Here is a 16,097-nt window from a genome sequence, read left to right on the forward strand (position 1 = left end):
TGTATGCGGGACACTTCATTTGCACGTATGGCAGGTTTGACGATTCCTAGTGGGATTGCACCGAGCAGGTTGGGCATCAACGACGGCGTGGACATCTCCCACGACGACGATGGTGCTTGATAATGGTCGATTGAAGGGTCCATGACTGTCATCATGTACTGTACTGTACTGAGAAATCTCGTATATACATGGCGCTTGGAGCTGCGTGCTGCAGACGATGCAGACAGAAGATGCGTGGCTCCAACCAGAGCCTCGCTTATGCTGGGACTCGTCACCTCGTGTATAAGAATCGACGTATCGTTGTTATGTTGAATCTGTACCGGCACCAGATGTGAGAGCAGCTGGAGGTGTCGGAATGGAAGGGATGATTTGGCCGACGGCTTTGCGGGATTCCGTGCCATTCCCCGACTTTTACATGTCCATCGCTCACCCTGCATAAAGATTCATCATCACTCGCTGTCTGTTATGCGGCGCCGGCAGGGCATGGAAAACGGCAAGCATGCAAAACCGAATATCCCGCTCTTTGGAGGATTGCAGGATTGCAGTGCGGCACGGCAATCATTGTACACCTGCATATTATTATTGTTTGTACTGCAGGTGGGTGATATCGTCCATGTCTATCAATCACATTCCTCCGAATGATCCCACAGCGATGACGTCGGTGCGAAACTCGTCCTTCCCCACCCCGACCTCTTCTTTATCATACCGCATTCTAGAATGTATACTTTTCGATATAAGCAGCCCACGCCGCCCGGCCGACTCGTGATCATTCAATCCACAGGTCACCAGAACTCTGCGCGACGCTGAAACATACTCATCCTACTTGCGGCACTACGCCCACGACGCCATTCACTCATCACTCTTGATTGCGACACGCCCGAACATACCCATCTGTGCCTGCACCCTACCACATCATCTGCGCACGGGTCGCTGAACGAAGATGAGCCGATATCCAGATGACCTGCCATCGAGGCGGCGCTCACATGCCGACGAAGGATATCACTCACGTAGTGGGCACAGCGGGTCTGGGAGAACCAGTCACCGCCGCCGTGACGGATACGACGCAAGCGACGAAGATGATGTGATCCCACGACGAAGGGAAAGCGGTGCGCATCGTCGTACGCGAAGCAAACCACCGCCAGAAACACGCCAGCGCGCCCCTGCCGAGATCCCGCGCCGAAGCAAGTCGACCCGCGAATCCGACCGTTACGACCGCTCAGACGCTCGACCTCGCCGTCCAGACGCCTTGCGTAGCAGCCGTGACGACCATCGACCTCGCCGCTCTCAACACGCCGACCACTCTGAGCCGGAATACGAGCGTCCATCTCGCCATCGGCCCGAGCGCTCAAGCCGTCAAAACGATGGTTACGGCACCGATCGTCCACCTCGCCGAACGCGCGACGACGACCACCACGACCGAGGATACCGCACCGACGGTCGTGAGCCCCGACGCGAACGGCGCCGTGCCGAAGACCGACCTGCTCGGTCCAGTCGCGACCAAGGACGGCCGCGTGGAGGGCCAGGCCTTCCCAAGATGGACATGAACAACATGCTCGAGAAGGGCCAGAAGGGATGGAAATCGGTCGAGCCCGTGGCGAAGCCTCTCTTGGCGCAGTTGGCGAAGCAGTATCTCGAGAAGGGCCGATAACAAGGAACGTTGGGAGGATGATAAGCAAGTTTGATGATCGAATGAATGAAGGAAGGATTGGATGACAAAGAACGAATGATTGCGACGAACACACCTCGGCCGGCAGGAAATGATTGCCGATGTCGCATGCAGCATGAGAAACGAAGACATGACAAGGTGCGAACAGTACGACGGCCCGACTACCAACATGTTTGAGCACCAGGCAGGTCTTGGATCTTGAACGAATCGCAAAATCTTGCAGGTACTGCGAGCACAGACAGACTTGACACGGATCTTGATGTACACTATCAGGATCGTCCCTCTCGATACGCATATAGCACTAGTACGACAACTCAATGAGCGGATATGAGCCCCCCTTTGGTCGGAATGTCTACCACAGCGTATCTATCAAGCTATCCCGCGAGCCTGCTATCCAGGGTGATGGATGCCGAAATTTAAACATGTTGGAGTCAAGCTCGACCACGATGAGATCGGATTGGGGGTGACATGTGAGGAAGAGGACGAACGACACGATTGATGGCTTTTTGATGTGGGTGCTAGCACATAATGTATTTATTTTTAGCGATTGTCCTTTATGATATACTCCACTCCTGGTCGCTAGTTTTTCTTTTCGACATCTCAGCGAGACGATTGGTTTAGCGACCACAATTCCAGATAAAAAGGTCTAGCACAATAGTCCCCCCTAGGAAATTGGTGAACGCATTTACGGCCATCCGGCCTCTAGTGCAGAAACCTCTGACCCGATATGTCTATAAATCTTCGTCTTCTTCGTCTTCTTTACTTTTGAAGGTAGGGCAGTCTGGCTTGACCAGCGTGCATGGCAATCCAACGAGACTAGCTCTCTCATGCCCGTCTAGACAGGCTCTGCCTTACATGACACCGTTGACTATTTTGCGAGATCAGGAGAATCCAGGACCTCGCAGACATGGTCGACATTGCATTGAAACGATTTCTATCAGCGCTTGACTGGTCTCGTTCCGGTCCTTGCCGTCACGACTCGGGCAAGCAGGAAGTTCGACCTAGGGGTTCCTTGGTCGAATCGCACATGCACCGTCGGTCGCTCCATTTCGCGACACGAGTTCGGCTGCTGCAGGGAGTCGAAACTCTCGGTGCGTCACAATGTGCCAAATGGGTCCCGTGGAATTTTCTGATGCAAAGTCAACACGGATGAAAGTGGTTGTGTGGTGCATCGACACTGCGATTATGTAGCAATCTACCCCTCGACCACGGCCGTGTCAGTCGCGTGATCGCTGTTCTTCGCAGCGTCCTTCTCCCCGAAAATACTGAATTGCACAAAGATGACTGCATCCTCGCCCATGGTGCCCAGGCTACCAATCAGCCAGGGAAGGTTGGTCAGGAAGTATTCCCTCTCGACCGAGTGGAACAGGATGCCGGCGCCATACGTCGCGTTTCCAACCAAGCTCAGCAGAAAGAAGAGCAAGCTCAGACCTTCACAGCTGCGCTCCCGCTGATTTTTCACGATCTGCGGAATGCGAGCTCCGAGATAGAGCACAGCCGACGCGTATCCTAGCAGCGATGCTCCGATCGGGGTGCCCTGCTTCGTGTGGTCTTTGTGATGGCCTGAGGAAGGCGCGGGCGTGGGTTTCCATACACCTAGCCTCCACGCAATGGCCCAGCCTGCTGCTCCGACGAGCAAAATGGCCAAGATGGCGAAGGTGTTCTTGAGCCACTCGCGCTGGGGCACGATCGGCGTCTCTAGGTCATCGCGGCCTTCTTCAATGTCAGCCAGGCTCTCGCGTGAGCCTGCAATAGCACTCTCGAGGGTCATTCGTCGTGAAGCGGCGCTGCTGCGTCGGCGACTGCCAGGTAGACCCAGGTTGGCATCAGTGACGTCCGTCAGACGCCCGGATGTGCTGTCGGAAGTTTTTGGCCGTGCATGACCATTCAACAAGGGCGTGTGTTCTGAACTGGAGACTCCGGGGGCGCCGCCGACCACGTGTTGTGCATCACCGTCCTGTCTCGCTGCCGCGAGCCGCCTCTTCTTGACCCGCCCGTAGTACAAGCATTGTGCGATGAGTGTGACGTCCGCGAAGCAAAAGTAAATGGCCAAGGCGATGACGGTAGGGACTAGACCGGCCCAGAGTGCCCCTAGCAAGTTCGCAATGTCACCGAGGAACCAGATGAGCAGGAAGGTGAGACTGATGCCATCTGCACTGCCCAGACGGTAGTTCTCGATCAGCTGTGGAATTAGAAGGAAGATCCAGGATGCGAGGGAGATGCTTCCGAAAATGCCACTGAGCGCTTCGTTCCACGTCAAGGGGACGTTGGCCGGCGAGGCGAATGCCAGCAGAGAAGTTAGGTCAAGCATGACCGCTGTGCGATGATGGGACCGCAAAAGGTAAATTTGTCGAACACAGTCTGCTGTGTGGTGCGAGGAGGATGTGGATACTAGTGCACAATTGACTTTCACGAGATGGAAAAGTTCCTCGCCATACACGTGTGTCTGTCTGTGTAGCAACAAGGCAGTTAACAACCTTGGAAAGGACCGAATAGCATTTCAGATCGCCCGGGCTGCGTTCCTCCCACACGCGCGCGTGGACTGACTCGGGGCAGAGGAATTATGTCATGCATAAGCTTTCTCCCTTGCACTTTATCACAGGCAAACCCAAAATATGACAACCCCTGTAGGGTTCATCGCATCAAAGGGCGGCGGAATTCCGTCTCGAGGAAAGTCTGCTGAATAATTCTGAACACCGCTTGCGGGCCTGTAACCTTTGAAATTCATTGTTTACATCCATGCAGGTGGCTGGCAATTGCAAATGTACAGTACTACCTAGGTAGGTAGGCGTGCTCCAGGCCCACCGACTCTCGCTGCATGGCCACGGAATCGGAAGCTCGAGCGGACCGACGAGCGCTCCGGATGACCGAGTATTACCAACCCGAAAGGATTGGACTGCATCAATAAGACATGTTCGATAGAATGTGACCTGAGATGACGAGGACCGATTTGTAACGACGTTGATGGCTGCTTACGAGGGTGGTGGTGGTGTTGGTGGTGGTGGTGGTGGTGGCTGTTTGCTGCCCAGGTGGTTTTCAAAGTCCGAGCCACGAGCTTAAAGATGGTTAATGTCTGATCCTTACTCGTAGAAAGCCAGATTTATGCAGCAAAATCCCCCCAAAGTGGCCGACAATTTGGTCCTAATTCGAGCCCACCTACGTAAGTCGCGTGTGGGATCCTCCAGTAGAAAGAGCTTCATCAATCGCCATCCATGCCCGTCTGGAAATTTCTAAGCACCTTCAACACACACTCACTGCACGCACACGCAATCCCAATCCCACAGCAGCAATGGCGTTGTCGGCCTCTGCCCCACTAATACGAAACCGCGCGTGGGCGGGACAGTTTCCATCGATCTCGTCGAACTTCGTAGCCATTGCACCATCGCCGGCGAGAACTTTATATAAGACTCGCCAGGCCCTTCAGCTTCACACCTCATCCAAAGCTCACTTCACCAAGCGCCCCAATCTCTCTTCCACCTCACCTCTCACCAGCCAACGCACATTCTCCACCAGCATACCTGCCATGTCCAGCCAACTCACCCTTCCCCAAGCCGCCCACGAGCGCCGCTCCATCTACCAACTCCAAAAGGCCTCGACCATCTCCGACGCCCGTATCAAGGAGATCGTGCACGACGCCATCCGGGAAGTCCCCAGCAGCTTCAACTCCCAAAGCACACGACTTGTCGTTCTGGTCAAGGACGAGCACGACAAATTCTGGGACATTGTCACCGATGTCTTGAAGTCGATCGTTCCCGAGGACAAGTGGGAGTCCACCGCCGGCCGTCTGGCTGGATTCAAGGGCGGATACGGCACTGTGAGTACAAGAGCTCCTAGCCTTCCCCTAACCACACGCTACACAAGTCATGTCGTATTCCCCCTCATCAGCCCCATCACTGACATCACACCAGATCCTCTTCTACGAAGACCCCGAACCCATCAAGTCGCTGCAAACCAACCTTCCTCTCTACGCCGACCGCTTCCCCGTCTGGTCCGAGCACACCTCCGCTATGCACCAATACTACCTATGGACCGCCCTCGAGGCCGAGGGTCTCGGCGCGAACCTCCAGCACTACAACCCGCTACCTGACCAGAAAGCCGCGGAGCTGTTCAACATCCCGCTCGAGTGGTCGCTCAAGGCACAGCTGGTCTTCGGCACTCCGGCCGAGGGCGCTCGCGCGAACATCAAGGAGAAGGAGCAGAAGAAGCCGTTCGAGGAGCGCGTTTTCTTCAAGGGCTTTTAGAGGGACGATGGGTAAATCAGCGAAGTGGTCATTGTGATTAGATTTCTTTTTGATAGAGACGCAGGCAGCCCTGCGGACGAAGTAATTACATTTGTGGAAAAGGCTCAAGCTTGTCGTCGTAAGTTCCACACGAGATAGCAAAGGACATGGGTTGGCGGAGACTGCTCCTGCATTCCTTGGCCATTGACAACCGGCAGTGACAAGACGCACGGCTGTCGATAGTCGGGGCGGGGATTCCGACTGTCATGAATCTCGCATCGTCTACCAGTCAGAAGCGAGAGATCATTGTGACTATCTATCGAGTCCAGAGTGAATTCGTTACAGCGCGCGACTGGAGGCAATCTCAAGCAACCGAAATGCTCACGTCGTCGAGATCATCGCATCTGTCCTCCAAGCGAGATGGGTCCATGGTGCCGATGAGTCCTCTTGCCGTTGTGATGCCGGATTTGGTTCGTCGGTCTGCCAACGTACGAGCGGTCTTCGATGCCAGGAGGATGATGAGTCAGGAGCGAGGAGCGTACATCGGATTGCGAGCCGATCTTTGCGCTGTTCACTGGAGCAGTATGTCCTCGGCTTGTTCCCCCTGAGTCAAAAGAAACATGAGCTCGTAAGGAGCTCGTATTCTTGTTCAACTCCATATTTGCGCAATCGGCGAGCATATGCGATAGAGTGACGAGATGACCAACCGTGGGTATCCCGCAAGCAACTCAACGTCGGCAGCGTTGTGACGTAACAGCCGCCTGGGCAGGAAAGTGGGTGGCGGAGCATCTCCCAGCTCTGATCGATGCTTGTGAACGTCGTGTGACCTTAATTTCTACTTTCGTTTTTGCGCAGTGCCGTTCACAGCGTGGCCATTGGCGTGAGCGTGTTTGCCGCCGTCGCATTGGTGTGCGTGGTCGTGCCCAGCATGGCCATCTGCATGCTCTTCAGGGGTCTCCGGAACATTCTCGTCCGCGGATGGCGCCACGAATTCATCCTGGAAGGCCTCCGTCTCCTTGGTTGTGAACCTGACAACAATTCTCCTCGTACCGCGTACCTTGGTCGCGATAGCTTGTCGCAGCTCTTGCCCAACTTGGTCGCATTGTGCTACTGACCAGTCCTCTGGTACCACGACCTCCACATCGAACATCAGGTTCTGCCCGCTCTTGATTCCCTGAACTCCGCGGATGGTGGCGCCGTGCGAAGCGATAAATTCTGCAGCCGCGGCGTGGGCGCTTTCTCGGACGTCGGCGTCGACACTGGCATCGGCGAGCTCGAGGACCGCTGCCTTTGTGTTGGACCAGCCAGCCTGAACAATCATGCCGCTAATAATGAGACCGCCGACCGGGTCAAGCCAGCGAGCATGCTCAAGAAAGTTGCTTGCGACAATGGTGAACAGAGCGACAAAGGCCGTCAAACTATCCACTCGATGGTGGTATGCCTGTGGTAGGTTAGTGTCATGCAACGAAGAGGTGTTCGCCTCAGGCTCCTGAAGCTGGCATCACTCACGTTACTCGACAAGACGCTGCTCCGCTTTTCTATCGCGACCTTCATCGTCGCACGATATAACCACTCTTTTACAGCGATGCTTCCTGCTGCAAGCCAGGCAGCATGTATGCTCGGTCCCACGTGGGCACCATGATCATGGCCGCCATGGGAGTGGCTGTGCAGAGGTACGTTCTCCAAGACATGCGAGAGCATGCCAAATATTTCCGGAAAGAATTGTTGACTGAGCGCCATGACTGCCTGCAGACCAATTCCGACACCACCCGCAAGCAATATGCCCGAAACAGTCAGAGCGCCGATCGATTCAATTTTGCCGTACCCGAGAGGAAACGCTGGTGTGGCAGGCCGAATCGAGTACGAGATTGTAGCCAGAGTGGTGATATCCGACAGCAAGTCGGTCAACGCGTGTAGGGCATCTGCTAGTAGACTGGGCGCAAAGTCAGCATTCGGATAAACAATGGGAACTCAACGAGCAGGATCGGATGCTCTCATTGTGCAAGGGCGGCTCCTTACGCTTGTGAATGGAAGACCACTCCTCCGGCTCCCTTGCCAATGGCCATACCCAGGTTGACCAATAAGCCAATTCTTGTTATGCGTACACCTGGGTCGCTTTTATTCGAGCTGGTCAGATAGGTTGTGTCATGCGAGTGCCCGTGGCCGTGACCATGGCCGTGGGAATGTCCAGCATGCGAGCGGATCTGTGTGATGGCGGTTTGGAGCTGCATTTTTGCGGCAGGACCATGCAGGCGCGAGGACGATAATGTAGCTTGCGGCGCTACCAGAGAAGGTCGGGTCTTGTCGCCCGGTTGATGTGAACGGTCGGAAGAGACGGTGATAGATGTACGAGTGCTGATATTGAGCACGCGATGGTATGTTGTGAATGACGATCGCAAAGCGAGCACGCGAGCACGGCGGGAGGAATGCGCTGCGGCGGCGATCGAGTAGAACGAAGTCGAAGAGATTGAAGAAGAGAAAGAAGAAGAAGAAGAAGCTGACAGGAGCAAAGGCTCACATGATGTACCGGTGGAAAGGGCCAGCCGCAGATGCGAGAGCGGCATCAATGGTGACACCGCCTGCTGATATGAAGGGTGAGAAGGAGGATAATGACAGATAGGCAGGTACCCAGCTCTGGACGCAGTGATGTTTGCTTGAGAGATACAACCTTGGAAGGATCTGACTGCAATGACCGCGGGTCTGTGAAAAGCGTAGCAAATCAGGTCATTAGTACCGGAGTGACCTTGGGTTGCAACGATGTATGTGAACGCCGAATCTACCAGGATAATAATAATAGTCCTGTATGCAATGATAATTCTGTAGTACTAAATAAATGGAAGGAGGGATATGCTCTTCAGCTGCGGGTGGGATCGGCACTTTCGGGCGGGACAGCGCGCACACCGCAGGCACCGCTGCTGGTCTGCCGACCAAATTGCCATTGAAAGCACGCCTGTCGCCGCTATTGCGACCGCTTCGTCGAGCCATGCCTAGGTACTCAAGCTCCTACGCCTGTCCTTCTTGCTATATCGATGTCGTAAACACGAGACTGTCCTCCGATTGCAATACAAGTCGACAATTTTGCCTACGTTGCATACATTGAAGGACACGTCTCTTCGTCAGCCGTACGCTGGGCCGCGCAGGATCAGATGGTCTGCGCCTAGTGGATAGGAGGCCATGACGCATATGTATGTGAGATGTTCAGCTGTCTCCGCCAACCATCTGGTTGCTTCCCGGAGACAGATGCGACACATACAAGTTTGGCGATTATTCATGCCGCAGGCATTTTGCACTTCATGACATCAGATGTCAAATCATACATTATAGTTGCCTTCAACAGATCCCAGTTGAGATGTTTCTTCGATAGAACTCTTCTCGAGTTCAGCGTGCCCAGTTATATTTGGATGCTTACATACCTAGATATATGACAACCTCCAGCTTCAAGGCAACTGTGGTCGCCCATTAGGGAGGGACGGTCCGCCGCTAGCACACGAGTCATCATCTCCAGCGCACGGAATCTGCAAACTTCAATACGGCGAAGATATTCATTCCCTCCCTCTTCTTCCTTTCTCCCAAGCGTCGTCCTTGCGAATGCCGTGTTTCTTTGCTTACATACAGACCGTTGGTCCTCCTTTGAGAGCCCAGCGTGTCCGCGACCTGCTCGCTGGCAAATGAGAAATTCGGAGTAATCTTCACCTTTCATCCGTCATCCCGGGGGCAGTGGAGACATTGCGCCTGTGGCTCTGGCGTTCTGCCCGTGAGGGCCTACCGTGACTCTTCACGGTTGCATTTGGCATCAGAAATCTCAGCCTCAATCTCGCTCAGGGCCTCGTGCCATGTTCGAAGTGGGGGCTATGGGAGTCGGTGCGAAGATGGTGTGTACGGCGCTCAATTGAGCCACGTACGATCACTTCAGTGCAATACACGGCGTGTCTTACTCTATTCTCTTGGCTGTGAGATGGTCTTCATGGCTGTCTTGCACCAGGGCGTGGCGAGGATATCATTCGATTCCGATTACTCTTGCGGGGACGACGCTTCAACACATTCTTTTCTTGATGTGAGTTCCCAACTTATCATTTGTGGATGAGCACACAGGATACTACTGACGACGTTTTCTTCCAATTGATGAGCAGGACCAATATTACGAATTGAAGCCCAACTCGTCCATGCCAGCAGGGCTGGATCTCGGACTTCACCTAACCGTCAAGCGTGTACATCAAGTCCGTCCGCATGGTATATTTGGTCCCTCCTGTGACTTCATCGCCGCTGTGTAGCAATCCTCGGTGCTGGAATATCAGGACCCTACCCTGCTTCGGAAACACCTTGACATCCTTCGCCGTGTGCATACTCATGGAATGAAACGCCGTGGCGCCCCCGTCCTTCTCTGCGGCATCGCTCAGATAGAGATGGAGCGTAAAGTACGATCGTTCCCGCCTATCGGGTGTCTCATACGTCCCGTCCTGGTGTGCGTGAAAGTATTCTCCGCCAGTGTATTTGAGAAATCGCATGCGCTCGTTGGGCCGCGTGAACGTCCAGACTTCATTACGTTTGGCTGGTCCGTTGCCGAAGATTCTGGGGACCTTGGCCAATCGGAGAATCTCTTGAACTTCGGCCACATCCGCCAAGCGGCTCCAGATGCGGTCGACAACATCCTTAGAGTCCCAGATGATGCGACCACAGTTGCGGATGTCCGTGATCATTCTCTGCTGACCCATGCCGACGTTCACCATGGCCCTTTCCCAGGTGCCATTACTAGTGGCCTCTGCAGCCTTGAGTAATTCTTCACACTCCGTCCGAGAGAGAGCGCCATCAATGACCACGGCGTAGAGATGTTGATATTCCGGCAGAGTAGAGGTGGCGAAATCAATCTTGGATGCGCTGATGTCCTTTGCAGGCGATTCGAGAAAGCTTGCGGGCAGCGTAGGTGTTGAGGCTGCCATGGTGTGATGGGACCAACTCGCGAGAATTGTTGTGTGTTTATTCGACCGTAGCGGTCCTTTGTATGTGTACTTTTGTTTTGCCAAATTCGGTTGCCTGGGCCAGGCACTTTTTTGATCCTTTGACTCACATCTCATCACCCTGGGTAGTGCACAGCGATCGACAGACCAGGTCGTGAACATCCATAGGGCTGCCATGCAAGTACGCTACCATTTACCGATTCCCGCAGTTCTGCCGGCTGCCTGGAAGGTACTGAACCCACCTGCGGTAGGTTGGTACAATGTTAAGATAACTAGGTACATTTATTGTTTCATCATCGAACAAAGACACGCGATTGTATATAGTTCCAGGAGGAATCCGCAGAGGTTATCTGACATAACAGAATCGCCACAGGGATGAACATCTCCGGGACATTCAATGTGCTACGGCTACTCATAAATCCAGCATTATGCCTACCCCATCACACCGTCGCGACATTTGATCAACTACCAGTCCCACTTTCATCAGCATTCCATCGAGCTACTACAAAGACTGGCGACCGCGATACTCGGCCCGATATCAGGGCCGTGGTACTGGACAAAGACAATTGTTTCGCAGTACCACACACAAACGAGGTTCATCCAGCCTACACAGAGCGTTTCGCTCAACTGCGCAAGGAGTTCCCTGGCTCGCGGTTACTCATTGTGTCCAATTCCTCCGGCACGGATTCCGACAAGGGCCATGTCGATGCGGCTCTTCTCGAGCGCAACACTGGTGTTACGGTCCTGCGTCATGGCGTAAAGAAACCAGGATGCCATGCCGAGATCATGAATTTCCTCCGCAATGCTCCCGATACGGGCGTCACTTCGGCAGCGCAAGTTGCCATCATCGGCGATAGGCTCTTCACAGATGTCCTAATGGCCAACATGATGGGCGCGCATGGCATATGGATCAGGGATGGTCCAGTCCCAGATAATGGCCTGGTCTGTCTGAGCTCGTAGATGCATTAATCATGGCTAGCCTGCTGACTTTTTGTGATAGTTGACTCGTGTAGAGAAAGGTCTTTCAAGTTTCCTACTCCGTCGAGGATTCGCGCCGCCTTCGCCTCGTAGCGACTTCGAATAAGGCCAGAGCCACTAGGCATCCGTCGATTTGATAGCGTGGGCGCTGCATGTGGACAGGATTGCAGGCTCGAGCTACATCCTCGCGCGGCTCACAACCGGCTTCCCTGTAGCACTGCCTCTCAAACCGCTCTTGTCGGCACATCTGTTTTCTAGATGGCCACGCATAACAGATCCCTGCTGAGCATGATAGTCGTCTCAACAATGCGATCGCACGGTGATTAGAACGCCGAATACCCGTTCCACCAAAGGAATCCCAAGTCGAGAACCACACTAGCGATTGCGAAGGGCAGGTTCATCTCAATCACACTCCAGATCCACAGAGTTCCTAAGGGCGGCGCCTGCTTCATGACCGCGAAGTACGAGAATGTGTTGCCCATGTAAATTGTATAGCAGCCCGCGCCAATGGCCAGCGCGAAGAAAACAATCTGCCGTGCAAGTGGGAAGCGGCGAGCTGGGGCAGACCGCAAGAGGTAGACAAGCAGGAATAGAATAGGCGCTATGGTGGCCGATCGAGTGAAAATCGCTCGCCAGACGATAGCTTGGGCGTATTGGCTGTAGACCAGCACGTCGAGTGTAAAATGAAGCATAGAGAGACAAAATGTCCAGACAATTGCGTCTTCAATAGGACCAATAGGTTCATCCCCATTGCCAAGGCCCGCGTAGAGGATGTTCCCACTGTCTTGAAGAAATGACGTGTCGTTGTGAGATTGAGCGTTGAAGGGCTTGCCTTGCTCCAATATGGCCTTCTTTTCTTCGTACACATCCATCAGCGTCTTCCCTTTCGGTCGGGAATAGTCTGGGCGTTCCATCTTGATCTTCGGGAACTTTGTTGGCGGCTCTATGTTCTGTGAGCCATTTTGCTTGGCTGCTGCGCGCCTCTCCTTGCGGTTTCTCGGCACGTCGTCAGCCATTGACGCAATGTGGCAATGGTCAAGATTGAAGACAGCAAATATCAGCACTCGGTTAAATTCAAATAGAGCGCAGTCGAAGATGATATCGTATGCAACGCCGAGGGAACAGTGTAATGTGGTGATTGTTTCCAATGTTTGAGAACTGGAGTGAGATATTCCAGAAACTGAAGTGCAGGCGAATGCGCTGACTAAGAATTTGCAGGGTTCAACTCAAGATCCCAATCACCAGCTTGGACAATAATGCATCCATCTGGTTGCGCCGGAGAGTGGCAGTAAATTTATATGACTTCTTGTTGGTCGACTGCATTCGGTCGTAATCTGTTCGGCTGTGGAGCTCACATGTTCGCTGTTCCGACACAGCAGTGAGACTGCTCAAATTGAAATCGTCAGTTATCCTCAAATTCTAGACTATTCAATGGTCTGAACTGTCAACCGAAGCGTTGGTCTACCGGGCCAGTCACTTACCTCTCTACGTTATGGCCAGACGATATGTATGACGTGAAACCCAGCAATGCCTCATCTTATGGCTGAACTAAAGGCAGTCTTGCTGTTCTGTCTGCCCAGATTTGTGATGGTAAGAATTGCGAGGAACCCACGGGCACATCAGAAGTTCATTTCTTCCACTTCCATACCACATTCCAAGCAACTTCGTTTCGTCATGCCCGTCTCAGGGTCTTCAACGGCTCGACCCCATTCATGTTCGTGTCGACCTTGCCCAATGACATCCCCGAAATCACCACCGCCGCCACCGCGCGCACGTTTGTAGGCTTCCACGCGAGTTCTCTTCTTCAGCTCGTTGAGTTTGGTGCGAAACTTCTTCTCTTTTCGCTCCTTGGTTTCCTTTGTCCGTCGCTCAAACTCTGCATCCAGAGCCTCGGGTGAACCCCATTTCTGATCTGAAAATGCGTACTCTTCCACCTGATACCTGAGATAAAGCATCATGTTGTTCCAGGTAGATTTGTGTGGATTTGGCTTTTCAATATGTGGAAGCAAGGCCTCATCCTTGAGCTCCGGATCCGTGAGTAGGTAGTCCTCCCGAGCCTCGGTCTTGGTCAACAGCGAATATTTGTCCGGAAATTTGTCCTTGCAACTGTTGCATACCTGACACCGGAGGGCATCGTCCCATAACCAGTCGATCTCCAAAGTCCCACACTCTCGACATTTTTTGGCTGCCCTTTCTAATACTGACAAAGCGGGCTCATACGGGCCAGCTCTTTGGTCGCGTAACTTTCTACGCAGTTGCACCTGTTCCCACTCTCGCAGCGACATGTGCGCCGGCTTGCCACCTTCTTCTTCCGGCGCGTGCAGCTTTTTGTTGTGCGGGTCGTCCTCTTGCGTCATGAAACCGCCTTTGGTGTCCGTCATCTTGCTGAAATCATATTCAACATACTTTTGGAATTTCCGAGCAGCGCGGATGCCCGAGTCCGGAGCTGCTGACAACCCATTGCCACCGTTTGTCGTCGAAGCCGCTGCCATGTTTCGTGCATCTCGGCTCGTTGCAGGCAAATCTCGAGTGATGGCGTTATGGGGTCGCTTCTGACCAGCGCTCAAGTAGGAAGATGCAGGCTGGCTTCGGTCCGAGGAACTGTCTTTTCTTGCGTTGCTGGTCCGTTGAAGTTGCAATGCCTTCGCCCTCAGACGACTCTCCTCCATGCGCCGGACCTGCTCAGGAGTGATGGGCACCGTCGCTCGCGCTGTCCCTGACCTGGGCGGGGTGGCCGGTGCATCTCCTGATGCTACCATCGTTTTATGCGAGAGCTACTGTACAGCGTGAATTAGAGATGCCTGCCCGAGATCACAAGCCAAATGCACAACAAATTGCTCAACATGTCAGGGTTCACCCGCTGACATCATATGCCCGATCGCACGTGGGGCGCACGTGCCGAGTTACCTCTTGCATTTGGCATGTAAGTGACGTTCAGATATTTTTAACAAAGCCACTTTTCCCGAAATTTGTACAGTACATATTCAAGTGTGATCCATTCGAAGAATACTTGTGTACTCGCAGCATTACAAGTAATGCTTACATGAGCACATTTGTTCTTGAGTGTTTACTTCCAGGGTTCACTGCGAGAAGCCCTCGCCCGCGCGTTTGAGAAACTTCTTTGCCTCTTCACGGACCTCTGCAGTGATGGCTGCTGCAGATTGTACTTTCCGTGCGAGTCCCACTCCACTGCCAGCGTATGTTGTGAGTCTCGCGGTCTTTCCCCATCCGTGTTCTCCTTCACTGTTCGCTACCGCTTCATCGTATCGCTTCTTGTTCTCCTCAAATGTCAACCCCTTTGCATCATCAAACCAGCTCTCATTCAGGACGCCTCGGCCGCCATACCGCGACGGCCAGTCAGTCGTTCCTCTCAGCCGATCATACAGCGTACCACGAGCGGTGTTTATGCCTCCATCCTCAGCCGCTAGAATTGCCTCCTGATAACCCTTCGCGAGATGCGCCTCCGAGCTGGCGAGATACCTCGTACCCATTACGACACCCTCCGCACCCAAGGCCAGAGCTGCAGCAACACCGCGACCCTCCATGATTCCTCCCGCCGCCAAAAGGGCTGGCTTCGTAAGGCCTTTTGAGGCGCACAACGCCGTCACTGCGTCGTCGGCCTCGGGAAACAGAGGCATGATACCAGCGCCATGCAGAAGTCCATGCCCGCCTGCATCTTGTCCTTGTATTACCAGAACATCAGGTTGGCACTCAGTGGTGACCTCGAGCGCTTCAGCTACCGTGCCGACTTGGATCCAGATCTTGGTAAGATTGTTTGTGGCTTCCCGCGTTGCTATGGTCCATTGCTTCGCTTGTGAGATATGGGAATGCGCGTACAGCCAGATAGCAGCAGGCGGAGTAGCTTTGAGTAGAGGAAGGGTGGCTTGAAGCAAGTCGTCTCCCGCCCAGAGCAGGAACCCAATGCCAATAGGTAGGACAGCGCCGTCTGCGAAGCTGGAGAGTGCTGTACTTTGCTTGACTAGCGATTGGGTTTCTTTGAGGAATTCCTCGAGCTGGCTTGCGTCACTACCGACCCCAAGGAATCCAAGACCTCCAGCATTGGAAACTTCGACGGTCAATGCAGGAAGTGCAACAAGGCGCATAGGCCCATTGGCTATCAGCGGGGCTTTCGACCACGGGTAGTCACGTTTGAGGCTTGTCATGCTGAATTCGAGATGTTGTATTATGTTTTCAGCAACAGATTGAAGTCGCAAGATCACTGAATTATTCTCCCATCATACGGTTTATAAGTCCTCAACAGCATCTTCTCGAGCCGGC

The 16,097-nt window shown here is 53.7% G+C and overlaps 10 protein-coding genes across 10 annotated transcripts; 2 read left to right on the plus strand and 8 right to left on the minus strand.

Annotated features, from left to right (window-relative positions):
• Positions 1-609: 609 nt before the first annotated feature.
• On the minus strand, positions 610-2,267 carry K489DRAFT_184084 (uncharacterized protein). The gene has a single exon (XM_033599479.1). The coding sequence runs from the start codon at positions 1,959-1,961 to the stop codon at positions 783-785; it is 1,179 nt and encodes a 392-aa protein (XP_033461559.1). The 5' UTR covers positions 1,962-2,267; the 3' UTR covers positions 610-782.
• A 657-nt stretch (positions 2,268-2,924) lies between these two features.
• Positions 2,925-3,935, minus strand: K489DRAFT_291214 (PQ loop repeat family protein; the record flags this gene model as incomplete). Its single annotated transcript, XM_033600185.1, has 2 exons — positions 2,925-3,583; positions 3,620-3,935. Coding segments are annotated over 2 exons (975 nt in total), but the record flags the coding sequence as incomplete, so codon positions are not given.
• Positions 3,936-5,189: 1,254 nt separating this feature from the next.
• K489DRAFT_369386 (Nitroreductase) lies at positions 5,190-5,907 on the plus strand (the record flags this gene model as incomplete). Its single annotated transcript, XM_033603030.1, has 2 exons — positions 5,190-5,480; positions 5,575-5,907. The coding sequence occupies 2 exons, from the start codon at positions 5,190-5,192 to the stop codon at positions 5,905-5,907; spliced, it is 624 nt and encodes a 207-aa protein (XP_033461561.1).
• A 141-nt stretch (positions 5,908-6,048) lies between these two features.
• Positions 6,049-6,755, minus strand: K489DRAFT_184209 (uncharacterized protein). The gene is made up of 2 exons (XM_033599480.1): positions 6,714-6,755; positions 6,049-6,574 (listed from the first exon to the last, which is right to left on the minus strand). The coding sequence occupies exon 2, from the start codon at positions 6,564-6,566 to the stop codon at positions 6,282-6,284; it is 285 nt and encodes a 94-aa protein (XP_033461562.1). The 5' UTR covers positions 6,567-6,574; positions 6,714-6,755; the 3' UTR covers positions 6,049-6,281.
• Positions 6,608-8,871, minus strand: K489DRAFT_423050 (uncharacterized protein; the record flags this gene model as incomplete). The annotated part of the gene is made up of 4 exons (XM_033608247.1): positions 6,608-7,327; positions 7,396-7,819; positions 7,906-8,711; positions 8,788-8,871. The coding sequence occupies 4 exons, from the start codon at positions 8,869-8,871 to the stop codon at positions 6,722-6,724; spliced, it is 1,920 nt and encodes a 639-aa protein (XP_033461563.1). The 3' UTR covers positions 6,608-6,721.
• A 948-nt stretch (positions 8,872-9,819) lies between these two features.
• Positions 9,820-10,823, minus strand: K489DRAFT_354609 (uncharacterized protein; the record flags this gene model as incomplete). The annotated part of the gene is made up of 1 exon (XM_033602502.1): positions 9,820-10,823. One exon carries the CDS (start codon positions 10,821-10,823, stop codon positions 10,080-10,082), a length of 744 nt encoding a protein of 247 aa, XP_033461564.1. The 3' UTR covers positions 9,820-10,079.
• A 393-nt stretch (positions 10,824-11,216) lies between these two features.
• On the plus strand, positions 11,217-11,925 carry K489DRAFT_316648 (HAD-superfamily phosphatase; the record flags this gene model as incomplete). The annotated part of the gene is made up of 2 exons (XM_033601180.1): positions 11,217-11,783; positions 11,842-11,925. The coding sequence occupies 2 exons, from the start codon at positions 11,217-11,219 to the stop codon at positions 11,923-11,925; spliced, it is 651 nt and encodes a 216-aa protein (XP_033461565.1).
• Positions 11,926-12,142: 217 nt separating this feature from the next.
• K489DRAFT_316211 (uncharacterized protein) lies at positions 12,143-12,835 on the minus strand (the record flags this gene model as incomplete). The annotated part of the gene is made up of 1 exon (XM_033601144.1): positions 12,143-12,835. One exon carries the CDS (start codon positions 12,833-12,835, stop codon positions 12,143-12,145), a length of 693 nt encoding a protein of 230 aa, XP_033461566.1.
• Positions 12,836-13,114: 279 nt separating this feature from the next.
• K489DRAFT_184273 (DNA repair protein) lies at positions 13,115-14,759 on the minus strand. The gene is made up of 2 exons (XM_033599481.1): positions 13,301-14,759; positions 13,115-13,255 (listed from the first exon to the last, which is right to left on the minus strand). Exon 1 carries the CDS (start codon positions 14,576-14,578, stop codon positions 13,439-13,441), a length of 1,140 nt encoding a protein of 379 aa, XP_033461567.1. The 5' UTR covers positions 14,579-14,759; the 3' UTR covers positions 13,115-13,255; positions 13,301-13,438.
• A 20-nt stretch (positions 14,760-14,779) lies between these two features.
• On the minus strand, positions 14,780-16,040 carry K489DRAFT_378953 (oxidoreductase 2-nitropropane dioxygenase). The gene has a single exon (XM_033604528.1). The coding sequence runs from the start codon at positions 15,980-15,982 to the stop codon at positions 14,900-14,902; it is 1,083 nt and encodes a 360-aa protein (XP_033461568.1). The 5' UTR covers positions 15,983-16,040; the 3' UTR covers positions 14,780-14,899.
• Positions 16,041-16,097: the final 57 nt, after the last annotated feature.

The sequence above is a fragment of the Dissoconium aciculare genome (assembly GCF_010015565.1).
Source record: "Dissoconium aciculare CBS 342.82 unplaced genomic scaffold K489scaffold_4, whole genome shotgun sequence".
Classification (NCBI taxonomy): Eukaryota; Fungi; Ascomycota; class Dothideomycetes; order Mycosphaerellales; family Dissoconiaceae; genus Dissoconium; species Dissoconium aciculare.